The following is a 15668-nucleotide window of genomic DNA, read 5'->3' on the forward strand; positions in this document are numbered from 1 at the left end:
AAAGAGGGTGAAGGCTTAAGGAGCAAAGTCCTTTATGGGTGGAATGCGGGATTAGGGCAGTATGGCAAGCAGCATGGAGGACTCCATGTCTCACAAGGCATGTCGCCTCTCAGCAATGGGACCATCTGCAGGAGGCTAAGAAAGGTCCGTAGGAAAGCACAAAGCCTTCTCTCAAATCCAGTTGATATTTCAAGCACAGCATGAGGTGCTCTCCACCTATGTATGAATGCTGAGATGCTTCTGCACGGGGAAATGCTGCTACTTCAGTGATTAAACCCTCGGACGGGAGGTAGGGTTGCCTGGTTTCCACAGGGCCTGTTATTTTTCCACGTTTATCACTTCCCCCAGCAAGTACCAGCAGTCCCTAGCATCTACACGGCAACTCACTCATGGAAGAGGAAAGTTTTGTGCCTATTACAACTTTTGAGCCGAGGAATCTCCCTCTTCGTAAGCGTAGCAGGAAGATTTCTGCTAAGCAGTACCAAGAGAACACAAAAACTGGGGCACTTCTGCAGCAACAGCTTTTACAGCAGAGATAGACTCATGCAGAAGACAAGAGTTCAGTGGGGATTTTCATGAACGTAAGCCTGTGTCACTGTTGCAAGCTGCTGACTCAACTGTGTCACCTGCCTGTTTCTCAGAGTGGATCTTTTTTTTCCAGTAACATCGTGTTCTGGGGAAGTTTATCAAGAAACAAGTATCACAAACAGTCATTCTGAGCAGCAGAACAGCTTTGATAAGTGTCGACACGCATCTGACTTTTCTGCTAGCTCCTAGTGCTGCTCATCACATTAAACACGCAGCTCTGCTGGACTCTGCTCCTAGTAAACACAGAGCCATTCCTAATTGCCAGAGTTCAGAGAGGAAAAAAACGTAGGATTTAAAAAATAATATTAGATGGTGAAATGAAATACCAGAGTGATTCAGATGCAGTGGAAGCATTCAGTCCTGAGCAGAAAGCCGTGGGCTCGTTTATGTTAATAACAACCTGAGAATTCAATCTGCATGAAAGATGTGGTCCTCAATAAAGCCATGATATATAGTGATTGTAAGTATGTAGATTCTTTTAAATAAGTCTGAAGTTTAAACAAGCGTTCTGTATAAACACCTAGTTTTAATTAGTATATTGCCAAGAAATTATACAACTCAACTCAGTGATGCTGTAATTATTTGGGGATCCATAAAGCCCTCCCTCGGAGGTGGCAGCTAGCTGTGTCCTCCACATGCTCCGCAGACGTGCACAGCTCAGAGCCGAGCCCAGGGAGCCTGAACCCCTGTGGACGCAGAATGGGAGGTTTATAAAAAGTGGTGCAATTTTTTAATTCTGACAGCACGTGGAAGAATTCTCCATGAGGAGGTGGAGGGGCCGGGGCCGGTGAGGGCAGCAGCTCTCCCGTGCTGTGCCAGGTGATGGGACACAAACCTGGCTCTGTATCAGTTGTTTCCTCGCTTTCTCCCTTCCTGGCACCCCTCTGTCTTCACACCAACACTCTCAGAAAAGACTGTGGCTGGACACTGCAATAATAGAAGCTGAAGAAATATCTGCTGAAGATTAGATAGCATGAAAACAAATCAAAAATAAGGGCTCTGGGCATGGATGTAAGTCATGGGATCAGCCAGCTCTGTCTTTCCGCATGGGCTTTCCTTTCCCTCAGAACTGCTTCTTGCACCTTATCTGCTGACAACACCAGTGAGCAAACTTTCATCCACAATAAAATCTATGCAAATGGTACTGCTCTATTTACTTATTGTTCTTTCCCTTGTACCGCTGGGAGTTTTCTCTGCGGAAGGCTCTTTTACTCCTCACACAGCACTACAACCTCCTGGCTTAGATAACTTTTGGTCCCAGGAAGGCTGACCTCCACCAGGCTGCACGCTTGTTGTCCTTGTGGCCCAAGAAGAACTGAATTTCTGGCAACCACAGCATGACAACACACATAGCTCCCAAAGTTGTGAGCAAAAAATGAAGGATTTAGACAAGAGATCCCAAAATCCTATCCCGAATAGAGTCTATCTCAAATAGAGTCAACTCCTAGGCAGCCGAGGAGCCTGTACAAACCTAGAAGCAACACAAGCCCTCCAGTGGGGATCCAGGCTCTCCTGTCTCGATCTAGATCTGCTCTGAACTACACCAGACCTCTGTCTTCTCCAGTACTGAGGAAGCCTCACAGACCCATCAGCCAGGGAGAGATGAACTCAGGCTTGGGCAGGTGAATAGGCTTACAGAAGCAGTGTTGCGTTAGTGGGTATGATGTCCCCCAGGCACAGCCCACAGCAGCAGGGTCAGTCTGGTGACTGGAGACTGGTGGATGTGCGTGCTCTGCACAGACGAGATTCTCTTTCTGTTTTATTCTCAGTTTGTGTTTTGTAGGGCAGGATGCCCTGTCTACATTCCTTCGCAGATGGAGAATGGACATTTATTAACAAGTACTCGGGCGGATGGCCCAAAACTCTAGACTCCTGGCATGGAGCTGTACGAAGAGAGGGCCAGTGACCCCCATTTGTGTTTACTGTACTTCTACAGACACATGTTGGTGTGATAGGGGCATTCACTTTCTCAGGTTCAGGCCAAGGTCAGGCCAGAACATGGACCAAATTTATTTTCTCTGTCTCTCTGTGTAAACTGCTCGGGCTGTAGCCCAAAGAGGGCCCCTGAGTTCATTCGCTGTGAGTGCATTTTGAGGGATTCGAGACTGACACAGCAAACAGAAGGGCTGGAGAAGGACCTTCTCCCTCCATAACTAGCTTCATGTGCTGATCCTATGCACGGCAGTCAGGCTGGTTCTATGGGAGGTGCCTCCAGGGGTGACATGGCAGAGGTGGGATACCTTGCCTCTCAGACCCTCTGACTCCTCCTCAGCAGTCAGTCTCGCGTGGCATGGTGTGATGTGCAGGAATGCACAAATGTGGCAGTGGGGAGGAATCCCTGTGTCAGACATCCTATCAGTATGGATTTCGGACAATCTAAAGACAGCACAGGGATTACAGCTTCAGATTTGGATCATGCTTACCAGCCTGGATCATCTTCCCTGGATCAGCCATCAGGTGTGTCCTAACAGCACTCTGCTTGCAAATGCCACACCATGACTGGCTGTACATGAAAGGCAGAACCTTTGCTGGTTAGCAGCAGTTGAGCAGGCAGAAAGAATGGAAATGGAAAAGGAATTTCACTCAGAAGGACCTTTACATTAAACTAAAGCAACTCAGGTAAAAAGAAAAGCCATCCTTTATGGTTTATAACGCATAAACAGCCATTTCTTTTCCATTCCTTCTTTGCTTGCATTACTGAAATACAGAAATAAAGGCAAAAATAATGATGGATGGATTCTGGACGACTCAAAGTTCAATTCAGGATGGATGCGATCCCAACATTTCAGATTCTTATCTCATCGTAATTGGAATAGCTGAACCTCTCTTGTCTGCAGAATTAGGCGAGACATCCTGTGAGAATGAGCTCTTTTTCACAGCAGTTTAGTCCCCAGACGCATAAAAGAATGAAAACAAGAAACGGAACAGAACATTTTTACTTTTGAGTAATGGCTGCATACGGGCCGTTTAGAACAAGGCTTCACTGGAAGAGTTGAGGAGGAAGTTCATCCTGCCAGTATGCCCATCCCTAGATGCATTCTTCCACAGAGCACATAAACACTTCTCTAAAAAGATAATTTATCTCAGTAACTCCCATTCTGCAGAAGGGAAAAACAGACAAGAAAGCACAAGTGGGTGGTACTTACACTGTCCACCCTTCTACCCTGAAGAAATCATCCAGTACCACTACGTGCCCTGCTGGACCCTGCTTTCTCTCGCAGCCTCAGTCCTTTTCTGCCTGCTCCAAGCTTGTTGGGATGTGTGGGTGAGCAGTGAGGGCTTCCTCTAGCAGCAGTCTCAGGTCCAGAGAAATTACAGGATGAACCTGAAACATCTCTGTTTAAACTGCCCCGTGGTTCAACACAGAAAGAGAGGAACTCCCAGAAGACCGAGCATCTCTGCTGATTATAGAGGGAGAGCCTGGATTTTAGTTCACAGCTGCTGCCTCATTTTAATGCCTCTGTGATGTGGGGGTGAAATCCAAGCCTCAGAAGTTCATATACTATGTTAGCACAGGCCTAAAAAAAATTGCCTTGCTCCTTGTATCTTGTCATAGGCAATGTCTCCTGACATGCCATGCTTCTGTATCCTTACATTTATATCTCACTGCTGTTTGGTTTATAATTCAGAAAACTGTGAACTACAAGTATTGCTGAGTTATCCTTGTGTTCCTGTCCTTCATCTGGTTCATTTGCAGGAGGGAATAATGATCTGTCACCAAGGTAAATTCATTACCCAGCAGATAATGCCACAGTGTTTCTGCTGCCCATTTCACAGTAAGACATTCTTTTTCAATGATGTTGCATCTCTGTTCTCGTGGGAACAGTTTACGGCTGACATAGCAATAGTAGTAATAACAACTTACATTTATATTGTACACAGGATGATCTTTACTTCTGTCTCCTTCTAACAGTGGAGGCTCCCAGTCCTACTGCAAATGCATCATTCATGGCTGTGACAGGCACAAATCTAGATTCACTAATACGGGGCTGCCTCATTCCTCAGCCCTTTGCTCAGGTTGTCATTTCTTTTCCAGACCTTTTTATTTTGTGCTCTGGAATTGTTTTAAATTGAGTTGTGGACTGCTACCACACCACTGCTGTAAGTCTGTAAATCTGTGGGGTTCCCCTCTTGCCTCCAACCCCCGGCCGCTGCAGTCCATCACGCTGCTGCCCGTTCTCTGCGGCTTCTTCCCTCTTCCCTTCCTCCTGCGGCTCAAACTACGCCATGGTCTGCTGTACAGTGAAATTGGCTCCCCTCTGCACGGCGCGGGGGACAGGGCTAGCTCTCTGCATTCTGCTATTGGAAATTTCCTAAAAGCAAATTCCCCTTTTTTTTTTAAGGACTTTGAGGTAGAACATGTGGGAAAATTGCAGGTGGTCCGCACTGCAAAGCTGGTCAGGTGGGGACACCCCCCCCCCACTCCAGCAGGCTCTCAGATGGGCATGCAGCTGTCAAAGAGCCTTCTGTTACAGAAGGAAAAAACTAACAGGGACAGAGCCTGAGTTCTTTGTGAGAGTGCTGCAAGGTACATAAGAAGCATTCCTCTGCTAAGATCTTAAGAAATGCCAGCAAAGGGTTTGGCCCACAGAAAGATGGTGTCAACATCCTTGTGCCTGGTTGAGCACCGGCAAGGAGCTACCCAGCTCACCCAGCCAGGCATTGCACAGCCTGGGTCACTTCAGCACTGCAGCATCTTGGGGAAAGGAGCAGTGCTGGCTGGGTGCCTGGTGGGACCCACAGGCAGGGGTTGGGGCCCGGCCTCCTGCTCTGCAAAGCCCAGAGCACAGAGGAAGAACATTCGGATTCCCTCTGGCAGCCCTGCCTTCTCCTTGTGCCTTCAGAGCGAGGTGCTGGCTGTGTGTGATGGCGTGCCTTGCAGAGGATCCTTTTGCTTCAAGTATGAGTGAGGGAGGACGGGAGGTAATGATGAGAGACACTCTAAAATGATTACATTAATTGAGTCTTATGAAAATGGAAAACAATGGCAGCATGCAAAACAAAAAACACTATCACCACGTACATCTCTTGTTTACTAAAAGTGCTTCACTGAACTACAGATTTACTCCGGGGCACAGCAGGAAACTTTTCTCCTTTAAATTTAATCAGCGTGTTGGGCTTTGTGGGTTTTGTTTTTTTTTTTTCCCTTTCAGAGAAAAACACCAGCGATCAGATCTGTGCTTCCCATCCACTCCTCAGCACAGTGCCTGGAGGTGATAGTGTGAACTTGCTCAAGAATGTGAAGGCATTTTATAAATCATTTGGTTTCAGCAGGAGGGGGAGAAGAGGAGAAGGCAGAGGGATGGTATAGTTTACACACTTCAGCATTTTCTTCAGTTGCAACAGTGGTTAACAAAGAAATGAAACAGACGACGCGAAATGCACGTAGCGAGCAGCACCTCTAATCAACCAGCACCTTTCTACCACTCCGCAACCAAAACTAGCCCAACTCAGAATAAAGTTGTCCAACTGAAGCTGTGGCACTGACGGAGGGGAAAAGGGAGCCGAGCTGAGCAATGCAAAGTGCTGTAAACAACTCGCAGTGCTCGCTGTGCGCGAGATAACGGCAGCAACCGGAGCGCGGCTCCGAGCGTGGCTCCGAGTGGGGCTCCTCACCTCGCCTCCCTCTGCCGCGCACTGCGCTGCTCCTGGGAAGTACGTGTGCACCACTGCAAATAAAAGTCTCCTTGCTTTCCCAGGAACAGATCTGGTATTTTTCCATTCCGCTCACACCGCAGCCAGGCTTCAGAGGGGATTTCATTCTCCGTCAAAACTTTCTCTCTGCTTCCTATCTAGCAACAATTACAGCTAAAAAGTAGTAACTGCAATTAAAGAGATAGTGTCTGATTAGCTACAGAGGAGATGAGGCTTTTCCTGGGAGCCTGGTCTCACAGCAGTGCCTGTCTATGACAGTAACAACGATCCCACTTACGGCTTCACTTTCTGCTCCGCACTGGGACCGTCATGGCTCATATTGACAGCTTATGGTTAATGAAACAAAGGCTACTTGGAAACCACCTGACATAGCCATGAATCTGCAGTATATGCATGAAGTGTTTCGAGTGTACAAGTTGTATGTGGGCACAAGGGTTGGAATCCTTTAAAAGGAAAATCACATTGTGATAGACCTGCAAAAACAGGTATGATTCACCCAGGCACTGCAACACACACAGAAACCAGAGGAAAGGGTGAAATAACCACATACGTTCTCATAGTGAATGCCTGTATTTGGGAAGGACTCGAGTCAACAGAATACCTCCTGCTGGGGTCAGGCAGCCAGAACAAAAGAGCACGGGACTTTAGTGAGAAAGCATGACTGCTCCTGCACTGTGCTCTTGGGCACGGCCACAGGACCAGCCTTGGGTTTAGGTGCGATGGCCCCTGCTATAACTGAGGGAAGTGTGGAAGTAGGCAGAGATAAGGAGTGTCCTAAGGGCCAGGCTGGCAGGGACCCGAGATGTGCGGAGCTGAACCCCACAAGGTGTCAGCCTCAAAGTGCTGCATTCAGCCCTTCTGCAGCTTTCCCAGGGAAAGAGCCAGAGCTGCGCTAGTTCCCCTGCACAGCACAGCCCCAAGCACAAGTTTTTTTTACATCCAGTGGTCTGACCACAGAGGGCAATGCTTTGGCTAAGGCGGGGCGGCCGCAGGCTGTCAGAGCAGATTCTGCTGCTGGGATGCTGAGTGTAGAGCTCCCATTCACTGCCGGAGCCGAGTGGCACTGCTGCACAGAGATGCTACCTAAATAGATGTCAAGTAATGAATGCTTCGGGTAAGCGACTGATTTCAGAGTGTGCTTTCATCCACAGGCCCTGTATTTATAGTTCAAGCCTTTTCAATTAATACGCACACCCTATAAGAATTAAACTACTAATTATCACATTTTACCCTGGTTCACAGAACTTTCATCAGATCTAGTAAATGAAATCACGAGTTCAGCAGAAGAAGCTTTACTGCGCCAAATTATGTCAAGGGTATATCATGTTGATAATAAAAGATCACTTGTTGGAAGCCTAACCTAGAAGGTTGGGGAGGCGTAAAAAGTTCACATTTTGGATCATGCTGCTCTGGCGTGGGCGTTTTGTGTTTTTTTTTTTTTTTTTCTTGGTTATTGTGGAAGGCAATTTTCCTGCAAGTAAAATTTTCCCTTTGTCTTACATTACAGGCATTAGGAAATTCTTACATCGAAAGACAAATAGGTAGGTTCAGGGTTTTGTTTTGACAGTCACGCCTTGGCATCGCATATTCTGTCTCTTCCCACAAATAAACTTCCTTCTCCACTGGAAAGAAAATTAATATGAGGCCCACACCACAAATAAACTCCTTTCCCTAAGTGCCCAGCCTCTTGGTGGGCAGGCGTGGTATTCAGAAGCATCCTCCATCCAGCCTGTGGTCCGCTCAGGCGGTAGCAATTACCGTCCCAACCCAACTCACAGCTCTTAATTAAGCAGCAAACCTCTCCAGAAGACCTATGAAAAAATGGGTTGCAGTGAAAACTGGGAGGACCGCAGCCAGCCCCGAGGCACCGCGCAGAGCTGGCACTGCAGGCAGGGGATCAACTGGGGCACAGAAAGCCTCGGCCCCACGGCACCGGGGAGGGGAACACTCCTCACCACGGCACGGCAGCTTCCCAGGGGGAGCTCCTGGCCAGCCCACATCCATGCTGCCCTCAGCATGGCCCTTGCTGTTATCTTGTGGATAAATATACGCGGAGAGGAATGGAATGGAGCAACAGAGTACAAATATATTTTGAAACGACTGAGAATAATTGTGGCTGTATTTATGCACCTTATCCACTGGGAAGGTTCACTGCCTTTTTCCTGTACACACATATGTTGAAATAAAAATATATACCCTGGCTACATTTTTATTCCTCCTTTCCTTTGCAGCACTCTGCCACTCTGAGCGTAATGAACGTTTCATGTCTTTCAAGCACTGCTTTGTCATGCTATAAGCATTCATTTCATGCTTTGAATATTTCCTGTCATACTCGCCTTGGAAGATTTTTTTTTTTGTGGGAATGCTTTGCTTGTGAAGGTTAATGGCTAGCAGCAGTGAAAACTGAAGCCCTCTGTCAATCCTTCGGTCTCAGACACTGCAGGTCACTGATGAGAAACTCTCCCCTTGGCCCAGTGAGGCTGCAGAGCTGACCCCGGCTGACTACCGCCTATCTTGCCGACTGACAGCCAACACCCTTTGCTGTTGCCATCACAGAGTCCCCTCAAGAGAGTGCCAGCTCCTGATAAGCAGGCTGAATCCCGAGCCCAGCTGAGCACCTGCTAAATCCTGGAAATGGTGAAGTACTGCCTGACAATCTGGATCACAAAACCATTTGACTTTGTGCGTGACTCTCAATGAAAATATGGTGATACAGATTAAAACGGTGCTTTTTTTTCTAGTTATTCAGATGCTTGTCCTCAAAAGTCATGAAACTAGCTGGAAAATAGAGTTGAATGCCGGTCTATTATTAAATTGTACTTCTAGCTCTTGTTGGAGTCTATCTGTAATGAAATAGAACAAAAAAATGCAAAACTAAATTACATGGAAGATAATTTTATAACCAGGCACGTCCACTCTTGTTTCCTTGGGAAATGCCAGCATTCAGAGCTGCCCACATGCAGCATCTCTACACGGTGAGGACATAAAGGTGGGACCTAACCAGACATTCCTTTTTCGAGCTGGAGGAATCACAGAATGGCTCAGGTTGGAAGGGACCTTAAAGATCATTGAGCTCCCACCAGCTTGGGCTGCCCCAGGCCCCATCCAACCCAGCCTTGAGCACCTCCAGGGATGGGGCACCCACTCTCCTCTGGGCAGCAGTGCCACAGTCTCACTGCCCCCAGAGTAAAGAATTTCTTCCTAACATCTAAGCTGAATCTCTCCTCTTTCAATGTAAAGCTATTCCCCCTTATTCTATCCTATCTGTCAAGCTGTGACCCCGCAGCAGGCAGGACAGACCAACCCCAGCACGGCCCCGCTGCTCCGTCACAGCCTCAGGCCCAGAAAACGTGCTGCTCCCAGCTCACCACCCATCTCTGAGGGTGCAAATCCGCTCAGAATTTGGTCCCGGCATTTTGCAAAGGTGCAAACAAGCTGACATCACCAGGAGCTTTCGGTTCGTCGCCAGCTATGAGATTCCATATTGAAAATGCTAAGGGCTTTTTTTTTTAAGCTTTTTCTGAAGCAAAGTTAATTTTAGATTAGTCCCTCAGGCTGTGATAACTCTCCAGTGTTGCTCTGTAAACAAGAGAGGAGAGTCTTCCTGCATTTATAACACGCGGATGCAAATGATTCTATGAAGAAGAGCACTAATAAAAGCTGCTGTTACTGTACTATCCTGTGTGCAGCTCCCACTGGCAGAAAACTTTCTCGGCGTGGCTCAGTTTGGTGCTGCAGATGAGGTGTTTCAGGAATGCCAGCCACTCCAGATGACAGTACCAGACCCAGCACCGTGTGCTCAGAGAACAACTCCCAGCCCTGCTCTCTCCAGGTGGCTGGTCACTCAGACAGTGACAGATTTGGCTGTAGGAGGAACTGGAGCTACCACTAAAGCTATAATGTAGACGAGCGGTTGGGGTAACCACAAAGCATAGCTGTGTTCTCTGTGCAGGGCAGCCTCAGAGGAGAGTTCGAATGGCAGCTTTGCATCCTTGAGCTCCCAACCCACAGCCTCAGTGGCTGCTGGCTGCAGCCCTCTTGCTGTGTGAAGCAAAAACACCAGATATGGGGACCAGAAGAGAGCCTATAGGAAGGGGCTCTGCAGCCCAGCAGCTAGGGCAGAGGCAGTTCCCCAAGTAGCTGCTGCATTTTCCAAGCTTCATACAGTCCCCTGCTGCTCAAGCTGTGCCAGGCCTGCCCAGGCTGCACCTACAGAAGGAAAGGAAACTGCTCTTTGCAAACTGCTCTTTGCACATTCGCACTGCTGCCTCTGCCTTCCCCTCCTGCTGGAGGAGCAGCATTTCTTCCTTAATTCTTTTAGGCACGGGAAAGTAAGCATGTACCTAAACCCTTTTTGTGAGGTTTTATACCTGAGTCCAGCCCTACTTACGTGAAGAATTCACAGATGATATTTACAAGTCCGGTGTAATTACTGCAGGGTTGAAAAACGAGTTCTGTGAGTTACGGTACATCATTGTTTTTCTTGTTTTTCTTTCTTTTTTTTTTTTTTTAATGTTACAAAGAACAATGTGCCTTTCATTTCCTGCAGTGCCGTTAAGGTACTTGTAGCTCAAAGCAGCAAGAATACATTAAAACTAAAAAGCATTTGGTCTGAGCATTAAACATTTTTATTTTTCAGATAAATGCCTCTCCCTCTACAGAAATTGTTTGAGCCGTGAATTTGGCACACGGTCGTAATCAGCTGTAATAATGAATGCTATGCTGTCTCGCTCACTTGAAACGGGAGAATTTACCAACTTCTTTAAAAAGAACTCGCTAATCTACAATTAAAGTGGTGTGCTCCCGACTCTGAGTTAGCGAATCGCAGTAACACATGCTCCAGAAACATCACTTGTCTGCAGCGGATGACGCAGCGTTCCTCTGCTGCACGCAGCATTAATTCTGCAGTGCCACCACTCCGCACTGCCACCAGGTACAGCAGTGACACGGCCCTGTGCAGGCTGTGCCCTTCCCCAGCTCCAAACCCCTACCGAAGCAGAGCAGGATCTGATTTGTCGTACCACGGTCACAAACATCCCCTGTTGCAGACAGAGAGACTGAGAAGTTCTTCACAGAAGTTTAAAATAATCCTGCTTACAAAAAAGAAAACCTATCCGATAGCCGTTGCCACGACTGAAAGGAAGAATAAATGCCTAAGAGAGAGCCCAGTGCTGAGCCCAGTGCTGAGCCTGAGAATCAGTTGCTGCTGATCCCCAGGCAGGCAGTCCCTTCACTACAGCACACTGCCCATTTTGTCATCCTCGATTCACTGAAAAATAGTTTGTTTCTAAAAGATGACCCCAAACCAGTGCATTTAATGAGCTCTTAAAATTGATTTTTTTTTTAATTTATTTTATTTTTTTTTTGATTGGGAGAATTGCAAAATCACTTTGCAGTGCCAACTGAAATGAAGCTTTTACATACCATTAGGCAACTACAAAAGTGGGGAATTTTCCACGCGGGTGTTCCACCCAGCTGGTCAAAAAAAAAAATAAATCATTTGAGCAAAGTATCAGGGCACCTGACCCTGCTCCTGCCTTTCAAATGAAGCACCCTGCTTCTTTCCACATCCCTCCTGCAAACTTCCTCGCCCACATGACAAATGGGCAAATTCAGGTTTTCTTCCTCTCCCTGAGCTCTTTCCCATGTTAAGGGGCCAAAGGGATCAGCTTTCTGCCCAGTTCCAAGACAAGGCATGGAGCCATGCACCCATGACTAAGCCCTGTCCTGCCTGCGTGCTTGCTCTGCATGACCATCGTACTGGCTACTCTTTCAAAAAAATGAAATTCTTAACATTTCTACAACTTCTTGCAGTAGCAATCAGGTAAGCGGCCTCCTGAAAATTATTCTGGCTTCACAAAGGCCAAAGAACAGGTTAGAGGCGGAGTTAAAGCCACCACTGAGAGCAGAAGTTGTCACCATCTTCTCTCTCCAACCCATCCCTGGAGGCATTCAAGGCCAGGCTGGATGTGGCTCTGGGCTGCCTGGTCTGGTGGTTGGCGACCTGCACATAGCAGGGGGTTGAAACCAGATGATCACTGTGGTCCTTTTCAACCCAAGCCATTCTATGATTCTATGATTCTGTGACTCTCTCTGTGATGACTCTGCTCCATAAAATGCAACTGTAAAACCCACTAGAAAAGAGGGGTGGCTCCAAGAAATAAAAGCTTTTTTTTTTTTTCTCCTCATGAACTTCACTTGAATGAAGGTTAGATATACAGGTTTTTCTAAATAACACAGACAAATTAAAATGATAAATTAAAATCTGTAGTAGGAGGCCTTCTTTTTCAGGGCTGTATAGCTGACCCTTTTGAACCTACATTACTCAAGGTATGCAAAATATATGTGTATAATAAATAGCTCTAGAATTTATGGAGTGGAACAGAAAGGATATTAACAGGCAAGTAGAGAGGCTGTATAACCCTCACAAGGCCTTTAAAGATTTATTTTTTTAAAATGAAGGAATGCATGCATGTAAAAGGCAGTGCTTAATCGATATGCTTCTTTGTGCCTTACAGAAACACGTGCAAAATGACTCCAAACCTGCCCTCAATCTGGTCATTCTGCTGTTAGCATCAGTGGGAATAAGATTATTCACAACAGCATTTTTCTTTGATTGTAAAAAAAAAAACAAAAACCAACCAAAACCCAAAAACAACAACTCCTCCTCCCTGTGTGGGCTCATTCCCACTCTCAGTAAAATCAATTACGAGGCTCCCAGCGACTCCGGAGGGAGTTGGATCAGGCCTCGTGGAAGTGGGTCTGCAGCAAGTGCAGAACAACGCAGTTAATATGATTTATTGTGTCCGTTCCTGTGCGTGCAGTTTTTCATTTTCTAAAGCCCGCAGTTTTGCTTTCATCCTCACGTTCGGTAGATAAGAGCTGCAGATCCGTGTTGATCTACAAGCCGGGCGCTGCAGGCTGGGGGCTGCGTGTGCTGAGCGTGAGCACGGCGGCCGCACAGGGGGAGCAGCCCCTCCAGGGCCAGCGGGCTGCCTTGGCTGCATTGGTAAAGAAAACCTCCCACACGGGCACTGCAAAAGGTGCCTCAGCAGTCAGGAAGATTCTGCTGCAGTGGGGAAAAAAAATACCCTTCAGTAAAAATGAGAAAAAGAAAAATCTCTCTCGTGTCTATTAAGAAAAGTCCCTCTCACAGGTCACCAACGAAGTTCCAAGAATTCACTAAAAGCTTGTTTTACAAGGAAGGCTCAGGCTCCAAAACAGAGATATTTCATTTCACTAGGCTTTTACAGATTTTACATTATTAAACACTGACATCGCTGCTTTTTGGGCTGGCTGTAACGAGCTTCCTTAAGACCGAGAAACTGCAGGGTAAGAAGAACTGTGGTTTAATAGCTGTGAAAGAAAATTATCTAAACATGAAATAATAACATGCTTGGTGCCTAATGCATTCTAAATTAAAATATGATTTAATAAACATAGGCAACATACTCCACACAAAAAAAATCCCAGAATTGGCAGAACAAAAATCACAGTTTAGTCAGTTCTTCGCTTAACCTCACAATCCTTTGGCTACAAATTAGAATTTCTGTGAACAGGATTGATAAGAGAAATTAGGCACTGTCTTTCAGCAACAACAAAAATGTTTTAAGATGGTATACTTAGAGAAGAGCAGTATGAAACCCATCAAAACACGAAACCTTTTGTATTTCAATGCGAGGAAAACATGGGAACCCCCAAAGCCAAAATCATAACAGCTCAATGGGCCCTGTGCTCCACATCCTATGACATGCACTCCTAAGTTTTCATGGACCTGAACCTCTTCCTCAACTTTATCTGCCATTGAAACTCTGGTCCAAATGCAGTCCTGATCTAACACAGCCTTTCAGCCTCACCTCATCGTGCAGCTCGGCCAGTGCCCGATACAGTCCTCAAAAAGCACACTCACCACACATGCAGCTCTAGGGATGCCCTGCAAGGGCTGCAGGCAAAAGCAGTCGGCTGCCCTCCGAAAGGGCAATCACATTTGTGTTATTACAGATTTCCACAATAGTGGATTTGAATGTCCCCGGAATGGTGGCAGGTTTCAGAGTCTCAAACCATCCACACAAGTTCTTCAGTTCTGCGTATGAGCTACAGTACAATGGGTTTCCCTTCTACATTCAGATCTTGTTATATGCCTGGTTACAAAGTCAAGAAAAGTTATTAATAATAGATGCTTATCTCACTCTCACTTTGGGAGGCGTCATTTCTACGTCCTAGATGTGTTAGAGAAAATATCCATTGCCCATGGGCCAATGGAACCTGCTTGAGTGAGGTCCACCTCACTTAAACACAAAAAGCACAAGTAGCCTATACTTTCACATACACAAATTTGCTATTATCAAATTATTTTTTTCAGCCTGTTTTACAACAGATGCCATTGGTTCAGCACAAGCTATTGCTTCTAATTTAAATCTGTCCCAGTTCAGACAAATCAGTGTTCCCAAAATTCACGCTCCTGGCACAACTTCCAAATAAGCCCCAGCAGCTGCCACCTGAAATCCCACTTTTGCAAATGGACCGAGAGAGCGGCGCAACGAGCCACAGTGGAGCCTCCCTGTGCTGCTCACCCACAGTATCCACAGCCCTTAAAGCACGCTGACGCAGCATGGACGATGCTGCTGGCACCCAAGCCGTTCCTGCAATAGGAACCTGCCTGGGATGTTTGCAGGTGTGCCCTGAAACTGTACTGTTAGGGGGGGCTGCTGCTCAGTTTTGTTCAGCGGGATTTTGCTGCAGAGAATGGGTCTGCAGAAACGTATTTCAAAGCAACCATTTTGTTGTGTGGGACTGCCTGAGATCCCACGCTCTGCAGTGATGGCTGGCCACATACAGAAAGTTAGGTACTTTGTGTGAGAGCGTCAACAAACGGAACCAAGCTAAGAGCACACAAATAAAAATGAAAGCAATGAAGCACACACCCCTGGGGAGGGGAGGGGGGGGGCAGAATTGTGACTCATGGCCCAGGGACTGGAAGCCTTTGCTATGGAGGAATAAGGGTGAGGGTTGCATACAGCAGGCTCTTTAATGGCATCTCCCTAATTTAAATGATTTCTAAAGGAAAAAAATAAAAAAAAAATAAAAAACCAGCCTCTCTCTCCAGGTCTGGAGAAACAAATGCTACTTTAGATTAGTGAAACAGTAGCATCTGAGCTATGAGGAGAGTACACAATCTATCTGCAGCTATCCCATGTCAGTTATTCTGAATAGTGCTTTTATATTAGACATAGGAAAAAATCTTTATAAATATGGGCTGTTTTAATATCCCAAAGCAGGAGCAGCAGGTAAGAACTTACCATTTTCTGGCTGGTCCTTAATATCAGCTTCACTTGGCTGGCTGGGACTTTCAGATTGACTTGAATCTGAAAAACATAAAATACAGCCAAAAATTACAGGGTCTGCTGTGGAAAATAGATCAGAGG

At 46.5% G+C, this 15668-nt stretch overlaps 1 protein-coding gene across 1 annotated transcript in view; it reads right to left on the reverse strand.

Annotated features, from left to right (window-relative positions):
* Window positions 1-15668, reverse strand: part of NFIA (nuclear factor I A) — a gene marked incomplete at both ends in the record, with an annotated part of 209037 nt that overhangs the window by 67464 nt on the left and 125905 nt on the right. The window contains 1 exon segment of the mRNA XM_079535386.1: window positions 15543-15608. Within this exon segment, the coding sequence (XP_079391512.1) occupies window positions 15543-15608 (66 nt within the window).

This window comes from Tetrao urogallus (assembly GCF_951394365.1).
Source record: "Tetrao urogallus genome assembly, chromosome: 5".
NCBI lineage: Eukaryota > Metazoa > Chordata > Aves > Galliformes > Phasianidae > Tetrao > Tetrao urogallus.